The 18,783-nt window shown below is 41.0% G+C and overlaps 1 protein-coding gene across 3 annotated transcripts in view; it reads right to left on the bottom strand.

Moving 5' to 3' along the window:
- Positions 1 to 471: 471 nt before the first annotated feature.
- LOC125883765 (zinc finger protein 239-like) overlaps positions 472 to 18,783 on the bottom strand; it is a 28,594-nt gene continuing 10,282 nt past the window's right edge. The window contains exons 1-3 of one of the 3 annotated variants that reach the window (XM_049568311.1): positions 13,967 to 14,119; positions 13,630 to 13,739; positions 2,323 to 2,443 (exon numbers count right to left, since the gene is read on the bottom strand). In XM_049568311.1, coding sequence (XP_049424268.1) covers positions 2,374 to 2,443; positions 13,630 to 13,739; positions 13,967 to 14,059 — 273 coding nt within the window. In that variant the 5' untranslated portion in view covers positions 14,060 to 14,119 and the 3' untranslated portion in view covers positions 2,323 to 2,373. Of the gene's footprint in view, positions 2,444 to 13,629; positions 13,740 to 13,966; positions 14,120 to 18,783 lie in introns of those variants that run through there. The other 2 variants (XM_049568306.1, XM_049568310.1) reach the window with 2 other exon arrangements.

The raw sequence follows: 18,783 nt of genomic DNA, 5'->3' as shown, positions 1-18,783 counted from the left end.
CCCCCAAGTCCAGAGGGCAATTCCATTGGTATTCACCATTCATTGTGTAATGAATTTGGTGGGGGGTGGCTAGGATTGGGGAGCATTGTTGGAGTGTGTATCCTTGTGTTTATTATGTTTTGTATTTACTCTTTAGTATGTTTGTATTGTTTATGTTTGTCATTATTTGTAAGGACCCCCTCGAAAATGAGATTCTTGAAATCTAGAATAAAGTATGAATAAAGTATCAATACAGTTATTTTATTTTTTTGGTCTTCTCTGCTCCCTTATCTGCCATTTTATGTCCTTTCATACCAACGTGCAACAGTTGCTGTTGCTATGGCAGCAGAAAATAATGAAAACATGAACAGGATGTAAACAGGCGTTACAGTGAAACCAAAGAATGAACACGCAATAGACGCTATAAAACTGTGGAGCTGATCCTGTGGAGCTGATCCTGAGGAGCATCTGAGCTTTAGTAGTGAGACTGTGACAGGAGCAAAGACCAACACCAGGAACTTTAATCCCACTGCAGAGTCTACAAACTATTTTTATTAAAGGCTGAACTCATCTGATGATATGGACATTACAATCCTCCACACACAAACAAACAGGCTTCAACTCAACTTCTGTCTCTGTACCTCCAACAAGAGTCAAAAAGAAGAAGAGCTCCGCCCTGCTGAGCCTCCGTCTTTATACAGGTGGAGCTCAGCAAGAAAAACTCAGCTGTCTTCTACATGTGGACAAACACAGGACACATGCAAGACACTGGATAAGACATCAAATATGTTACACATGATAACATACATCATATTAATCTGATATTTAAGTTGTTGATGATGCTCAGAGCTCAGAAGACTTTGGTGTCCTGATGTCATCAACCGGAGCAAACAGTCTGAGCTGGAAACCTGAACATTGTGGAGGGGTTTTCATGTCCCTGTCATACTGGGAGCTGTGGTGTCCCAGCCGTTGCTCCTTGTCGGGTCTTGAGACGCAAAGTGGTCCAAGGGGAGGGGCCAGACTAACAGTGAGTCAACAGACCTTGATGAATCAGACCTGGAGCACCTCGCCATGACAACACAAACAGAGCTCTCACACATGGGAGTCCTACAGGGAGGAATCTGGTGGTCCAACATTGGGTTACAGTTGAAATAAAAAACAGATAAAAATAATCAAAGACAAAAGTAAGATATCAACACAGCTATCAGGGCATGGGGAGGAAGCAGTAGGAAGATGTTTGCCTGGCCCTGAAAATGTCCAAAACAATACAGGGTAAACACATTTGTTGGCTTTAATGTCACTACCAACATTGGTCACATCAGGACGGGTTCTCTCTGGTGTGAACACGTTGGTGGACATTTAGGTCATACCTTTCGATTAAAGCTTTCTCACACTAGTCACAGCTGTACGGGTTCTCTTCTGCATGCCGGCATTGGTGGGCTCTCAAATGGCTGCGCTGAATAAATAATCTGCCACATTGTTCACACCAGTACGGCTTCTCTCCTGTGTGAATACGTTGGTGGTCTGTTAAGGTCCCTGGCCGTGCAAAGACTTTGCCACATTGTTCACAGCTGTACGGTTTCTCTCCTGTGTGAATACGTTGATGGCTTTTTAAGACCCCTGGCCGTGCAAAGGCTTTGCCACATTGATCACAGCTGTACGGTTTTTCTCCTGTATGAATACGTTGATGGCTTTTTAAGACCCCTGACAGTGCAAAGGCTTTGCCACATTGATCACAGCTGTACGGCTTCTCTCCTGTATGAACACGTTGGTGGTTTTTTAAGGCTCCTGACAATGTAAAGGTTTTGCCACATTGATCACACCAGTACGGCTTCTCTCCTGTGTGAATACGTTGGTGTTTTTTTAAGTCTCCTGACAATGCAAAGGCTTTGCCACATTGATCACAGCTGTATGGTTTCTCTCCTGTGTGACTGCGCTGATGGGCTTTCAAGCTACCTGAGCATGTGAAAGCTTTGCCACATTGATCACAGCTGTATGGTTTCTCTAATGTGTGACTGCGCTGATGGGCTTTCAAGTAACCTGAGCATGTGAAAGCATTGCCACATTGATCACAGCTGTATGGTTTCTCTAATGTGTGACTGCGTTGATGGGTTTTCAAGGCATCTGACCTTGTAAAAGCTTTGCCACATTGATCACAGCTGTATGGTTTCTCTCCTGTGTGGCTGCGTTGATGGGTTTTCAAGGCATCTGACCTTGTAAAAGCTTTGCCACATTGATCACAGCTGTACGGTTTCTTTCCTGTGTGAATTCTTTGGGGAGTTTCAAGGGACGTACGTTGCAACTTCTCTGCAGTGTGAACACAGTGGTGATTTCTTAAGTTATGTTGGTCGCAGCTGTATGGTTTCTCTCCAGTTTGAACTCTTTGATGAATTTTTAAAGATCCAGATGTTGTGAAGGATTTGTCACGGTGGTGACGTATAAGTTCCTCTCTTCCTCTCTGTTCCTATAGCAACAAACAGAAAAAGAGTTAATGAGTCGTCTTGGTGCAGCGAGCCAACTAAAACCATAAATAACATTTAAAGCATATGTTCAAAAGGACAGCCCTTCATTGCTAAGTTCTAACACAGCATCCCTCATCAGTCCATTCACAGCGCACATGCACATTTAATGACATGATGCACTGAACCAATCAGAGACCTCTGCTGCACTGTGTGAATTGTCTGGCACGAGCCGATGGAGAGTTTTTCTTCACCGCTGCAGTCCGGATTTTATTCGTTCATCCCAGCAGTTTGGACTCTATTTTAACCTGCAGCTGTGTTTTTCTGGACTCTTGCTCCCCCTTTTGTTGATTTGCTCCGTCTTGTGCGTCCATGAGAGTGTGAGTAATACGTTATCATTCTGTTACTGTTCTTAATTATATTCTGTGTGTTATTCGGCAATGTTTATAGTACTGTACTGTGTCTTGTGCATTGGTTAATCATTGCCAATTTCATATTCCAATTGATCCCTGATAATATCGTTATGTTGAATAATGGTGTAATGCTGTGCCGTCAGGGGTTATTATTTATGTCACGGCAGTGTGGTGAGCATGCCGTTGCGCCTATTAAGGGATCGTCCCACAATTATTTGTCTATGCCAGTGAAATAGATATGGGCCTTTCTGAGCTAAGCAGTTGCTTTTGTTGACAGTCCCTTAAATTTATGAACACTCACATCTCCTCATTTATTCATCTTTTTACTGTTTATCATTACATCGTCTTATTTTTGCATTGTGTAATTTACGCCAGTCTGTTTGTTTATCATTAATATTGCATTATGATTAATGTGCACATTTTTGTTTATTTCTTTATTGTAGTTAACCACACAGACAATATCAAAAGAAGAGTTTATTCACACATAAATGAGTGGCATCTCAATGAGAGGGTGTGTGTGAACTGGATTCATTAACCCATCAACATCATTCCTGTTCTTATCGGACAAACTGTGGAGAGTGCAGATACCTTCCTGAAATCAGTGCCTTCTGATTTATTCATCTATCATTAATAGGTCTCAAGTTTGGTATTCAGTAAGCCAACACCTATTTTATAGCATGTCTGCCAAACATAACCCACAATGTCTGACTAATGCATTACCACCAACAAATGTTATGATAAATAACTTGCAGAATAGTTTTTATTTAGGTTTTGACTTTTTGATCGGAATTGATACCAATACTACTTATCAATGCGACTCTCACTGATACTTCTCTCTAGGGCTGGACGATTATGGCAAAAATAATAATCACGATTATTTTTGATTGATATTGAAATCACGATTAATAAACACGATTATTCATTGATTTCAAAACTCAACTTTAATTATAACTTAAAAGAACAGCCAGAAATAAATTAGTAACAAGTAAACAAGTAAAAATAAATAAATAATAATAATAATAATAATAATAATAATAGTAAATTGAAATAATAATAGCAATAAAACCAATAAAGAAAAATAAATACTAGGGCTGACCCAAGTTCGACAGCACGGGATTAATTGTGGAAAAAAAAAAAAAGGAATATTCGGCCTTTTTTTTCTCCCGGCCTTGAACGCAACACCATCTCCGACAAGGAAATAGAAAGCCCGACGTGCAATGAATGGAGACCTATTATCCTGCTTGAACACAGACGACTAAATTCTTTCAACAATGTGACTCAAAATAATGATAAAATAGATTTTATTGATGTAAAATAATATGCTGATGGTGACATTTTCCACCGGTCTGGTGTCAATGGCACATGCTGCTCTGAGTCGCGCATCTGTCTGCTTGCGCTGCAGTGCGCACCGAGGGTTTTAAGTTAAATCAGTGTTAAAGTGTTAAATCAAAAGTTAAACACTACTTATCAGCAACCAGAAGTGTTTTTTTCGTTTGTGAATATTTTTATCTTAATTCTAGGGTTGCAAGAAACTACCTTTTCGCAATAATTTGTAAGTTATTAACTTTTTTGGACTTTTTTTTTCAGCTTGTGTTGCCTCAGGGGGCAGACATGACCGCGTGACAATGACAGATGACTGAAGTTGTCCTACCTTTCTTCTCAACCAAAGGCTGCCTTTCTGTCATGTTCTCAATCGCTCGCTCCACATATTATTGATCCACACACGTCACATGCTTGCTGCTGCTGCACATAACACAGGTGCATTCACGGTGCTTACATACACGCCGTGCTGTGCGGCGCATTAATCGTTTTTCTTCAATTATAATGTTTTTATGATCGTGAGAAGCCAAAATCGAAATCATGATTAAAATTCGATTAATCGTCCAGCCCTACTTCTCTCCACAGTCTCAAAACTTATAAGAGGGGCCTCCGCAATGCCAGAGCAAACTATTACTCAGCTTTAATAGAAGAAAACAAGAACAACCCCAGGTTTCTTTTCAGCACTGTAGCCAGGCTGACTGAGAGTCAGAGCTCTATTGAGCCTTGTATTCCTTTAGCCCTTAGCAGTAATGATTTTATGAGCTTTTTTAATGACAAAATTCTAACTATTAGAGGCAAAATTCATGACCTCCTGTCCTCAGATAGTACCTATCTAACCTCAAACACAGCTGTAAGACGTAATATATATTTAGATTGCTTCTCCCCGATTTCTCTTCAAGAACTGACCGCAGTGATTTCTTCATCTAAATCATCAACGTGTCTCTTAGACCCCATCCCAACTAGGCTACTTAAGGAGGTCTTTCCTTTAGTTAACACTCATATATTAGATATGATCAATATATCCTTATTAACAGGCTATGTACCACAGTCTTTTAAGGTAGCTGTAATTAAACCTCTACTAAAAAAGCCCACCCTGGATCCAGAGGTGTTAGCCAACTATAGACCAATATCTAATCTTCCCTTTATGTCAAAGATCCTTGAGAAAGTAGTCGCAGACCAGCTGTGTGATTTTCTCCATGATAATAATTTATTTGAGGAATTTCAGTCAGGATTTGGAGTGCATCATAGCACTGAGACAGCACTAGTTAAAATTACAAATGACCTTCTGATTGCTTCAGACAAAGGACTCGTCTCTGTACTTGTTTTATTAGATCTTAGTGCAGCGTTTGAATTGACCATCAAATTCTACTGCAGAGACTGGATCACTTAATTGGCCTAAAAGGTTCTGCACTGAGCTGGTTTAAATCTTATTTATCTGATCGTTTTCAGTTTGTTCACGTTCATAATGAATCATCCTTACGTACTAAACTTTGTTTTGGAGTTCCACAAGGTTCTGTGCTCGGACCAATCCTATTTACTCTATATATGCTTCCTTTAGGTAACATCATTAGAAATCACTCTATAAATTTCCATTGTTATGCGGATGATACTCAGTTGTATTTATCAATGAAACCAGAAGAAAGTAATCAATTAACTAAACTCCATAACTGCCTTAAAGACATAAAAATTTGGATGTGCACCAATTTCCTGATGTTAAATTCAGACAAAACTGAAGTTATTGTTCTTGGCCCCAAACAACTCAGAGACTCTTTATCTGATGACATACAGTCAGTCAATCAATCAATCAATTTTATTTATAAAGCCCAATATCACAAATCACAATTTGCCTCACAGGGCTTTACAGCATACGACATCCCTCTGTCCTTAAGACCCTCACAGCGGATAAGGAAAAACTCCCCAAAAAAACCCCTTTAACGGGGGGAAAAAACGGTAGAAACCTCAGGAAGAGCAACTGAGGAGGGATCCCTCTTCCAGGACGGACAGACGTGCAATAGATGTCGTACAGAACAGATCAACATGATAAATTAACAGTAATCCATATGACACAGGGAGAGAGAGAGAGAGAGAGATTACAACAACATTAATGGAAGTAATAATATTATAGTTATAGTTCTGGTTACTGCGGTACAATATGTTGAAAGTATGTATTAATACCTGGCAGTATACATGTGTGACAATAATCATATGTGTATAATAACAGAAGAAGTATGACTAATGACTAATGATGGCAGCAGCAGCAGGAGGCATCTGGCGGGACCACGGCAGCAGCACACACACCGTCCACGCTGTCCAGGCACCGCTGTGATATGAGTTAATCTGAGAGACAGTGGAGCACAAAGGCTCCGGAGAAGAAGCCGAGTTAGTGACATCCAGAATGGCCGGGTTAGCTAGATGCAGTAATAGAATACGAGAGAGAGAGAGAGAGAAGGAGAGAAGGGGCCCGGTGTATTATAGGGGGGTCCTCCGGCAGACTAGGCCTAAGTCAGCCTAACTAAGGGCTGGTACAGGACAAGCCTGAGCCAGCCCTAACTATAAGCTTTATCAAAGAGGAAAGTCTTAAGTCTAGTCTTAAATGTGGAGACGGTGTCTGCCTCCCGGACCGTAACAGGAAGATGATTCCACAGGAGAGGAGCCTGATAGCTGAAGGCTCTGGCTCCTGATCTACTTTGGAGACTTTAGGGACCACGAGTAACCCTGCGTTCTCAGAGCGCAGTGTTCTGGTGGGATAATATGGCACTATGAGCTCTCTAAGATATGACGGAGCTTGACCATTTAGAGCTTTATAAGTTAACAGTAGGATTTTAAATTCAATTCTGGATTTTACAGGGAGCCAGTGTAGAGAAGCTAAAACAGGAGAAATATGATCTCGTTTCTTAGTTCCTGTTAGTACACGTGCTGCTGCATTCTGAATTAGCTGGAGAGTTTTTAAGGACTTACTAGAGCTACCTGATAATAGAGAGTTACAATAATCCAGCCTTGAGGTAACAAAAGCGTGGACCAATTTTTCTGCATCTTTTGGGTCAGGATAGGCCTAATTTTCGCAATATTACGCAGATGAAAAATGCAGTCCGTGAGGTTTGCTTTAAATGAGAATTAAAGACAAATCTTGATCAAATGTTACTCCGAGGTTTCTTACGGTAGTGGCAGGGGCCAGAGCAATGCCATCTAGAGAAACTATGTCATCAGATAAAGAGTCTCTGAGTTGTTTGGGGCCAAGAACAATAACTTCAGTTTTGTCTGAATTTAACATCAGGAAATTGGTGCTCATCCAAGTTTTTATGTCTTTAAGGCAATTATGGAGTTTAGTTAATTGATTGCTTTCTTCTGGCTTCATTGATAAATACAACTGAGTATCATCCGCATAACAATGGAAATTTATAGAGTGATTTCTAATGATGTTACCTAACGGAAGCATATATAGAGTAAACAGGATTGGTCCGAGCACAGAACCTTGCGGAACTCCAAAACAAACTTTAGTCCGTAAGGATGGTTCATTGCGACGTCAACAAATTGAAAACGATCAGGTAAATAAGATTTAAACCAGCTTAGTGCTGAACCTTTTAAGCCAATTAAGTGATCCAGTCTCTGCAGCAGAATTTGATGGTCAATTGTGTCAAACGCACGCACTCTAATAAAACAAGTACAGAGCGAGTCCTTTGTCTGAAGCAATCAGAAGGTCATTTGTAATTTTAACTAGAGCTGTCTCAGTGCTATGATGCACTCTAAATCCTGACTGAAATTCCTCAAATAAATTATTATCATGGAGAAAATCACACAGCTGGTCTGCGACTACTTTCTCAAGGATCTTTGACATAAAGGGAAGATTAGATATTGGTCTATAGTTGGCTAACACCTCTGGATCCAGGGTGGGCTTTTTTAGTAGAGGTTTAATTACAGCTACCTTAAAAGACTGTGGTACATAGCCTGTTAATAAGGATATATTGATCATATCTAATATATGAGTGTTAACTATAGGTAAGACCTCCTTAAGTAGCCTAGTTGGGATGGGGTCTAAGAGACACGTTGATGATTTGGATGAAGAAATCACTGCAGTCAATTCTTGAAGGTCCATAATTATTTGGACAATGATACAGTTGTCATCATTTTGGCTCTGTACACCACCACAATGAGTTTTAAATGAAACAATGAATATCTGCTTAAAGTGCAGACTCTCAGCTTTCATTTAAGGCTTTTTTCAAAAGTGTAGTATGAACCATGTAGGAATGACAACCATTTCTTCACACAGTCCCCCAACTTTAAGGGCTCATAAGTATTTGGACAAACTAACATGATCATCAATTAAACAGTCAGTTTTAATACTTGGTTGCAAATCCTTTACAGTCAATGACTGCCTGAAGTGTTGGACACATAAACATCACCAGATGCTGGGTTTCTTCCCTGGTGATGCTCTGCCAGCCCTTTACTGCAGCTGTCTGCACTTCCTGCTTGTGTTTTGGGTGTTTTGCCCTCAGTTTTGGCTTCAGCAAGAGAAACGCATGCTCACTTGGATTCAGGTCAGATGATATGACTTGGCCATTGTAGAACATTCCACTTCTTTGCCTTAAAAATGTCTTTGGTTGCTTTTGCAATATGCTTCAGGTCATTGTCCAACTGCACTGTGAAGCATTGTCCAATGAGTTTTGAAGCATCTGGTTGAATATGAGCAGATAATGTAGCCCCAAACACTTAAGCTTTCATCCTGAGCTTCTGGCCTCTTCAGGTGAGAAAGAGCTCTATGCAGGAGGAAGATGACCGCGTCGTCCACCCCAATGCCAGGCCGGTAGGCAAACTGCAGGGGGTCCATTGAAGGGCCTACTGTGGGGCGGAGACGAGACAGGACCAGGCGCTCCAGAGTCTTCATGAGGTGTGATGTTAATGCCACCGGTCTGAAGCTGCTGAAGTCCTTGGGGTGCGGAGTCTTGGGCACAGGTACCACGCAGGATGTCTTCCACAGCTGTGGTACTCTTCCCAGCCTCAGGCTCAGGTTGAAGATGGTTTCAACTATCCCGCACAGTTGGTCTGCGCAGGACTTCAGGAGCCTGGAGCCGATGCCGTCTGGACCCACAACCTTCCTCGTCTTTATCTTCCTCAGCTGATCTCTCACCTGAGGTGGGGGGAGGGGTGGGGGGTGGTGAGATGTCCAGGGGAGCGGGGGTGGGGGAGGAGTCGAAGCAGTGTGCCAGGAGTGTAGGTGAGGGTGAGGATGAGGGGGGTTGCAGCCGTGATGTCTGGGCCAGGGGAGGGGCAGACTGATCAAATCCATCAGCTCTTCACAGTGCGGGTGGTTGCTGGTTCCCTCTGCACCAGAGGTCTGTAGACAGGCAGAAGATGAACCAGGTTGTGATCAGCTCTTCCCGGGGGGGCGGGGGAGTGAATGGTATGCCTCCTTGGTGTTGGCATAAAATAAATCCAGTGTTTTATTGTCTCTGGTGTGGCAGGAAACATACTGGGTGAAGGTGGGCAGGGTGGTGGATGGACAGGCGTGGTTGAAGTATATGACCATGTTAATCAGTTAATATAAGAATGTGTGTGTGAGAACACACAGTGTAGAATGGCGGGAAAAATGTCATTGTATAGTGTGCCAGAAAAATGTCAAAGTGCATCATGCTAAGAAAAAAATGACATAGTATAGTACATACCTGTGGATATTCTCATTTATCCAGGTCATAGTTATCTCAAGGCAATTGAATCAAACGCAACTGGACTTAGTTTTGTCTTAGAAGACGTCTCACCTCTTATCCAAGAGGCTTCATCAGTTCATGCTTGTCTGACTAGGCTGGAACTAGTGTGGAAACAAAACAGGTATTTAACCTGGGTTTTTTTGTCTGGGGTATCTGAAAAACTCAGGAGGATCTTCAACAAACACCACATCCCTGTGTATTTCAAACCCAGTAACACACTCAGACAAAGACTGGTACATCCAAAAGACCGTACACCACACACCCAGAAGAGCAACCTGGTGTACGCTGTCCAATGCAGCAAGGAATGCCCAGACTTGTACATTGGTGAAACAAAACATCCACTAAACAAACGCATGGCCCAACACAGAAGGGCTAACTCGTGCCAGCGAGCGAGCCAACTAAAACCATAAATAACATTTAAAGCATGTCTGCCAAACATAACCCACAATGTCTGACTAATGCATTACCACCAACAAATGTTATGATAAATAACTTACAGAATAGTTTTTATTTAGGTTTTGACTTTTTGATAGGAATTGATACCAATACTATTTATCAATGCGACTCTCACTGATACTTCTCTCCATAATTTAGTGGTTTAGTGGTTTAGCGTTGGACCTGAGATTCTTGACTTGTGCTCATGTCTCCCCCATGACTGTACAGGCTAACTGACACACCAAAGTCTTTTCTCATTTTCTTTAAATATTTTATCAGCTACTTTTCATTACCCACATAAACCATTTGTCATAAATCAGACCAGACTGCTTTCATTGACTTAACAAGGGCGCATCTACAAACCAGACACAGCGGGTGGCGCTACATGTACCTTTAAACTTGCTTTGCGAGCCGCCAATAAACACAGAGAAGAAGAACAACAACAACTGCAGCACGCTGTCTAGAGGGTAAAACACGTCGCAGTGTGGATGTCTTTCACAGTTTCAGAGGAAGACAACAGGATTACACTGAGGGTCTGATGTCTGACCACCCGACAACCCCCAGATCAACAAACTCCCTGGAACCGGTGAACAGGTCATATATCCCGCTTTATAGCCACAGCACTGAAGGACTGTCTCCAGAGTGTTAGCACGAGCTAATTAGCTGCAGCGGCTAACATCCAACACCGAGCTTTTAAAAGGCTCGCCTCTGTAGTTAAACGTATTAATAACCACTCGCCATGTGGTGCTACAGTTAGACATTATTTGTATCGTTACCTCTCTGACTGCGTGTGTGTGTCTGAGCTGAGTGTTAATGTGTGAGGTGAAGCAACAGTAGCTGTAAGCTGGTGTATGATGGGACGTTGAGACGGAGCCTGGCGTGACGATATAAACATGTGATCCAGCAGATGTAAGGCGGAGCTGCTGATGTTGATGTTCATCAGCTGTCAGTGTTTGTCTGTTAGTAGAGACTCCACTCTGCAGTGTAGTTTATACAGAGAATTACACAGTAACACTGGGCTTCATCATCATCATCATCATCATCATCCTCCTCTGTCTTAACGTTAACGTTACATTTAATACTGATTAAAATGTGTCAAATGAAGTCAGTTTGATTTGGTTTGGTCAGAGCTGTGGAATATTAAATCAGCTTTTCTGACCCTCAGGTGAACATTAACTACAAGTTATACACAAAATGTGAATTTATCAGTTATCAGTATCGGTTAAGAAAAATCCCTATCGGTGCATCCCTAATTTTTTCAATATCTCAGATAAGCAAACGTACACGCTATGATAACTGTCAACTTCCATATCACAGTAGACCTTGAAACTGGTACATCGCTGCAACCTTACAGCACACATGGCCAAATTGCCGCCTACATCACCATATGAGTCAAGTCAAGTCAAGTCAGGATTTATTTCTAGAGCACATTTAAAACGACGGCAGTCGACCAAAGTGCTGCACTTTAAAAACAATTAAAAGGAGTTTAAAATCAATATAAAAACGGACCAGGAGCCAGTGGAGGGAGGCTAAGACTGGCGAGATGTGGTCGCGCTTTTTCTTGCCCGTGAGGAGGCGAGCAGCAGCGTTCTGGACGAGCTGTAGATGGTTGAGGGAGGACTGATCTAGGCCAACATAAAGGGAGTTACAATAGTCTAATCTGGTGGTTATGAAGGCATGGATCAAAGTTTTGGTTAGAAGACATAGCTGGAAAAAGCTAGTTTTGACAACAGCACTGATCTGTTTGTCAAATCTGAATTGGCTATCAAAAACCACCCCGAGATTCTTTACAGAGGAGCGAATGTTGGTGTTCAGGGGGCCCAGGAAATCTGCGGAGCTGCGTGGGGGCATGTGGCCTCCAAACAAAATAACCCCTGTCTTGGACTCATTAAGATTTAAGAAATTAGAGCTCAACCAAAATTTGACATCACTCAAACAATCCAGGAGAGGCTGCAGTGCATCCTCTACACCATTACTAGGGATGCAACGGTTCTCTGTAAAATATTGAACCGTTCGGTCCTGCATGGTCGCATGTTTACCATCCTCCTCTGCTCTCTGTATCACGCAAGGCGGAGTTCGGCCCTGATGTGCACACACACACACACACACACACACACACACACACACCAGCACACAAGAGCGTGGCCTGGGTCGCATTTTTGTGACCGACAGTTATAACCGAGCCCGGCCAGAACCCCTACTAAATACACAGTCTACAGATCGGAGCCTGTGTTGCGTTCAGACGTTGTCACGTAAATAACAAATTCCATCACTTGAATAGGCAACACAGCAGCATGTCAAGTGATACTGGAATTTGTTTACAACAAAATGCAGTTTTTTGCTGACAAGCAAAATAAAGAGAAAAAAAACTTCATAAGATAAAATTTAAAGCCCAATAAGTTGCTATGGTTATGTTCTAAGGGCAACATATTTCATTCCTGCATTATAAGCAAGTTAAAGACATATTGAAAACAGTTACATTATATTTATATTTATATTTATATATGTTTATTTCATTTTTATCTTTGAATGTTAGGGGGTTAAAAACAGCGTTAAGTGAAAAGCAATCTTTTTATTTTGCAAGGAACAAAAATCAAAATGTGTTTTCTTACAAGAGACTCATTCTGTTATGACTGACGAAGTTTTGGAAAGGTCAGTGGGGCGATTCTGCTTTTTCTGCACATGGAACTTCTCATTCAGCTGGAGTAATGGTATTATTTAACAGGTTTCCAGGCATGATAATTGGCAATCAAACAGATACATAACCTCACTGGTTAATGGTAGTAGTAGAGATAAATGACAAACGTTACATTTTAGTGTGTATTTATGGTTAGAATAATAAAGCTGCGGACAGGGACATGTTTGCAGAACTAGGTAAACTTGTGAATGATGGAAAATAACCTACACTTCAGATCAAGTGATAATGGGTGGAGACTTCAACATAGTTGAAATGTGATTTGGAGATTATATGTTGTTGACTTGATGGATGAACATGGCCATTTTATTCAATGTGATTCATTTGTAGAAAAGTTTCACTTTAGAATTGTAAACAATGTTTATCCAGCTGCTGAAACTTTACCACAAAGATTTCATTTTCAAGTAAATCCTTATGTGTATTTTGTTCAAGAGAACCCGAAACTATTGAGCATTTATTTTTATCATGGCTAAATATCATATACACCATTGCAAATGGAAAAACTGTAAAGCCTCCATATTTTGCTTTAAAAATGAACTGAAGAATTATTTATCGTCCATTAAGATATGATCTAAAAATAATCAGTCCCTTAAAGACCTGTATGAAGTCATGTTTAAGTCTCTTACATTTTCATTTCATCCTTGCTGCTGTTCATTTTCTTGAAATCTCCAACGAGCCGATTGTTTCTTCTGCGAGCTCTCGCGAGAACACGCGACGCACTGCGCGGGAAAATACCCTGCAACACAGACCGTCTCAAGTGTTTCTTTACTCTGAGTGAGTTAAAGATGAAAACAGGAAACACGGAGACATAAAAACCTTTTTGCTTTGTTACATTTCCTTTCTCCAGATGTGATGTGGAACCAGAGAATGAGCGGATGATCCACGGAGCCTCGAGACTCTTCCTCGTGTCTTTAGTGTGGCTGCTGTCAAGCCCTTTTTATCCATGACGTCATCAACACTCACCTCAACATCGCTGCTATCAGAGGACGAGCCTGCTGCTTGTCTTCTCCGGACCTTGTTGCTCCGGTGCTCCGGGTTCTGCTTGTCCTCCTCCATTCCGCTCCTCTACTGCTCCTCCTGCGCCTCTTCTTCTTCTTCTTCTTCTTTGATGTTTAATGGCGGTTGGCAAACCAGCTTAAGGTGCATTACCGCCACCTACTGGACTGGAGTGTGGAACAGGCGATTAGAGCAGCAAGAAAACAAACAAAACACTAAATTCTTCTAACAAATTCAGTGTCGTTCAGAAATTTGATAATGGCATTGTATGTTTTCCCAGCTGCCTTCCCTAATAGACCTTGCATTGAGAAATTTTTATGCTTTGACCTTGTTAAATACTGAAAGTCCTTTCTCATGCAAGTATATTTTGTACACTTGAGGAGTACATGTTCAACTGTCTCTAGTAAGTTACAGTGTGAGCATTTCCCTGTTGGGTGTTTGCCTATTCTGTGGAGTGTGTGATTGAGCCCTGTATGACCTATTCTCATGCGAGTGATGATGTTTCCCTCTCTACGTCTCATTCTGACTGTCCTCCTGTCACTGACCTGTTTTTGTATGTTGTGTAAATGCCTTCCAGTGTCTGCATTATCCCAGTGTTCTTGCCATGCTGACTGTGCATATGTATTGATGACTGTTTTGGCTTCTGTTTTACCTAATGGAACATGGGAATCTGTTTGTTTTATTCTAAGAGCCTGTTTGGCAAGAATGTCTACCTGCTCATTACCCTCGACCCCAACATGTGCAGGAACCCATATGAAGTGTGTTGTAATGTTCTGTGTTTCCATTCTGTACATGATGTGAAATATTTCATTAATGATGTCTCTTCTGACTGACCTTCCAGACCCTATGCTTGTCAGTGCTGAGATGCTGTCAGATGCTATAACTGTGTTTGGTGTTTTGTTGTCCAAAATCCATTGCAGGGCTATTAATATACATGATCTGATAACCGTTTCTTTATGTATGTTTTATGGTCTGGAATAAATGCTGCACCTGTACTTCCTGTAGTGGGATCTTTGGAACCATCTGAGAAAATGAATAATGAGTTTGAATAATGCTGATCTAAATATTGTTGGACTATGCTCCACACTGGACGTTTTATTAATTTATTCTTTAATTCCTTTTGTATCGCCAAATCTACACTCAGTAAAGGGAATAACCAAGGAGGAATGGAAGAGACTGGGACAGAAGGACTGTACTCTAAGTGACTCAATCCTGCAGTTCTAGCCTTTGCATCACCAACCCATCCAAAACTTACAAAATTTGATTTACTGTGTTCCCAGCACTCTATCAGAACATTTTTGGTTGGGTGGAAATCAAGCTGTCCCGGAAGGTTAGCCCAGTATGTCAGCATTAACTTTATCCGTCTAATTCTTAGAGGCATTTCTCCCATTTCCACCTGCGTAGCTGAGACTGGCGATGTTTTAAAAGCTCCACTACATACTCTAAGGGCTTGAGCCTGTAAGATATCAAGCTTCCTTAAATTTGTCTCTGCTGCTGACATGTAAGCTATACAGCCATGATCCAGAACAGATCTCATGAGCGCCCAGTATATGTTTTGTAAGGCTGCCCTGCTTGCTCCCCATTCTTGTCCTGTCAGACAATGAAGCATATTAATCACCTTTTTACATTTATTTTGTACTATTTCTAGATGAACACTCCATGTAAGTCTTTCATCAAACCACAATCCAAGAAATCGAACTACTTTTACTTGCTCTAAAGGTTGTCTATAGAGTTTTAAAGAGACAGGTACTCTTCGATGCTTTGAGAAGCAAACTACTTGAATCCCCACTCATTTGCCCATTTTTCCACTTTAACTATTGCATTTTGCATTTTAGAAGTGACATAAGACACATTACGTCCTCTTGTCCACAATGCCCCATCATCTGCGTACAGGGACTTTCCTACAGTACACTCAACTTGATCAAAGGTGTCATTGATCATAATATTGAATAAGAGCGGGCTGCAGGTGCTGCCTTGAGGGGTTCCGTTTTCAACTGTGTATACACTAGAATACTCTGTACCTACCCTTACCTGAATTGATCTACCAAACAAGAAATTCATAATCCAATTATAGCTTTTGCCACCAATTCCCAAAGATTTTAGTTTGATAAGAAGTCCTTCCTTCCAGAGCATATCGTATGCTTTTTCAACATCGAAAAAGACCGCTACCACTACCTCATTGTTTGTTTGTGCCTTTCTGATATCTGATTCTAGGCATAAAATTGAGTCCATTGTACCCCTACCTCTGCGAAACCCACTCTGAAATTGAGATAAAATAGAATTTTGTTCTAAATAATATGTCAGTCTCTCTATCATCATTCTTTCCATTATTTTACATAAGTGTGAAGTTAAAGCAATGGGTCTGTAACTTGATGGGTCTGATGGGTCCTTACCTGACTTCAAAATTGGTACTATTATTGCCTGTTTCCAATCTAAAGGAAGTTGGCCATTTTCCCAAACTTTGTTAAATAATTTCAAGACTATATTTAGCGTGCTATCATCCATGTGCAGTAACATTGAATAACAGACTCCATCTTTCCCAAGTGTGGTTTTCCGTGCGCTACGTATTGCTTTCCTGAGTTCAAATAGGTTGAAAGGTGTGTTTTTATTACCTTCCTTACCATCGCCTGGGCCCTTTTATATTGTATCAGACTTTCTTGTGTGTGAAGTTTTTTAAGCTTTCTAAATGCCTTGTTTCTGGCTTTTATGACTTTGCTGCAGTTGTCACTCCACCAAGGTACACTCTTATTTCTTGTAGATCCCGTGCTTTTGGGAATTGTCTCCTCTGCAGCCTGAATTATTTCATTTATTATCTTGCTATTCAATATGTTAACATCTGTTTCATTCTCTTCACAAAGTTTCCATAATCTTTCAGAACTGATTCTTTTGAATGCATCCCAATCAGCATTTTCTAATTTCCATTTTGGGATCTTCTTTCTTCTACTATATTTAATCACTGAGCCAACTTTGGTCATTACAGGATAATGGTCACTTCCTGTTGTAGTTTGTTTGATAACCCTCCATGTACTTATTCCGGCAATTGCACTGGATTCAAATGTCAAGTCAAGTGCTGTTTCAGTATTTTGTGTGCAATTATATCTGGTTCCTTCCCCATTATTAAGACACACTAGACCATGATCATTTATAAATTCTTCTATAACTAATCCATTACCATCAGTTTTATTACTGCCCCATAATGGATTATGAGAATTAAAATCCCCACATAATATGATGTTATCCTGCATTGATCCACTTACATCTTTTAGTATATCTACGTTCAAATTACCACATAGGTTGTAATAATTTATAATATCTACAATACCTCTTTCAGTCCACACCTTTGTATTAATTGATTCATTACTTGTACCTATACTTATAACCTTATAATTCATTCCATTCTGCAAAAAAAGTCACAACACCTCCACCTTTACCAGCAGTTCTGTCTCTTCTAACTGCAGTGTATCCTTTAATAATAAAATCTAGCTGTGGTTTTAACCATGTCTCTTGCACACATATCACATTTGGTTTTTCTTCTCGACTGTCAATATACTTTTTAAACTCCTGACCATTTGCAATTAAGCTTCTTGCATTCCATTGAAGAAGCAGCAGCATTAGGAGGATCCAGCCCATGACTGGGAGGATTGGGTGTCTACATTAAGAATGTCTCTGACAGTTTCCCATTGGAGATCCCTCACATCTAGATATTTCTCAGCTGATCTTACAATTGTTTTGATCCTTTCATTTCTGCTTTTTGTCTGTAGTGAACAGTTAACAATCTGTGTCATACAGAGAACAAAATCATTCTTATTCACAATCAGAGTTTCTTCCTTTATTTTATCACAACTTTGGCACTTCTCTGTGTTTTTGGTGTTTAAGCTGCTCTGTTTGGTCTCTTGGGTGTCCCCTGAAACCTGTTTTACTGCCTCAGCATAGCTGATTCCCTGTGTGATTTTAACCCGCTGCACCTCCGCTGCTCTCTTACTGACTTCGCACCCGCGGTAAGCTGAGCTGTGCTCCTCTCCACACACACACCTCTCGGCACATTTACCGTACTCATGTTCACCACCACAGCTAACACACCTTTGCTTTCCCTTGCACACAGCCGCCACAAATCTCTGACATCTGAAGCACCTCAGTGGAGGGGGGACGTATGGTCTTACATCATAACTCATAAATCCAATAAAGATGTTTTCGGGCATTCTTTCTTCATCAAACGTGATGAGCACCGAGAGACTGTCACATTTCACTCCGTTTCTGTTAGCTTCCAAGCGTTTGACCTCACTTACCTTTGCGTTTTCCACATTTTCTTTAATATCATCCTCTGACACATTTACTGGGATTCCAGAGATTACACCCCTGAGCAACTTCTTATCGCCAGCAAGAGAACACTGAACTTTCTTGCCCTGAATTTTGTTCATCCGGATGGCTTTTCCTTGCTGTCCCCCATCCTTGCACACAATCAATAACGAACCATTTCTCAGTATTTTCGCACTCCTTACCTCGCCAATTTCCTTTGCGAGAGCTTTAGTGAGCTGTATTGGATTCCAATCACTGAAAGAAGCGCCCTCCTGTACAAGTTTAACGATTACCTTGTAATCCTCCTTTCTGCTCTCCCCTAGAGCTCTTCTCCTGTCATTATCACTATCATCCGATCTATCAGTTTGATTCTTATTACGTTTATTTTTCCGGACTAGATTCCACTCTCCAAAACTCCCGCCAGCTACATTCATTCCTTCTGACTCACTTCCCGTTCCGTCACTTCTCTCTGCCATCCAAAAAAAAAA

Source organism: Epinephelus fuscoguttatus, linkage group LG23 (assembly GCF_011397635.1).
Source record: "Epinephelus fuscoguttatus linkage group LG23, E.fuscoguttatus.final_Chr_v1".
Classification (NCBI taxonomy): Eukaryota; Metazoa; Chordata; class Actinopteri; order Perciformes; family Serranidae; genus Epinephelus; species Epinephelus fuscoguttatus.
The sequence above is the reverse complement of the archived record's forward strand: the minus strand, read 5'-3'. Positions and strand labels throughout refer to the sequence as shown.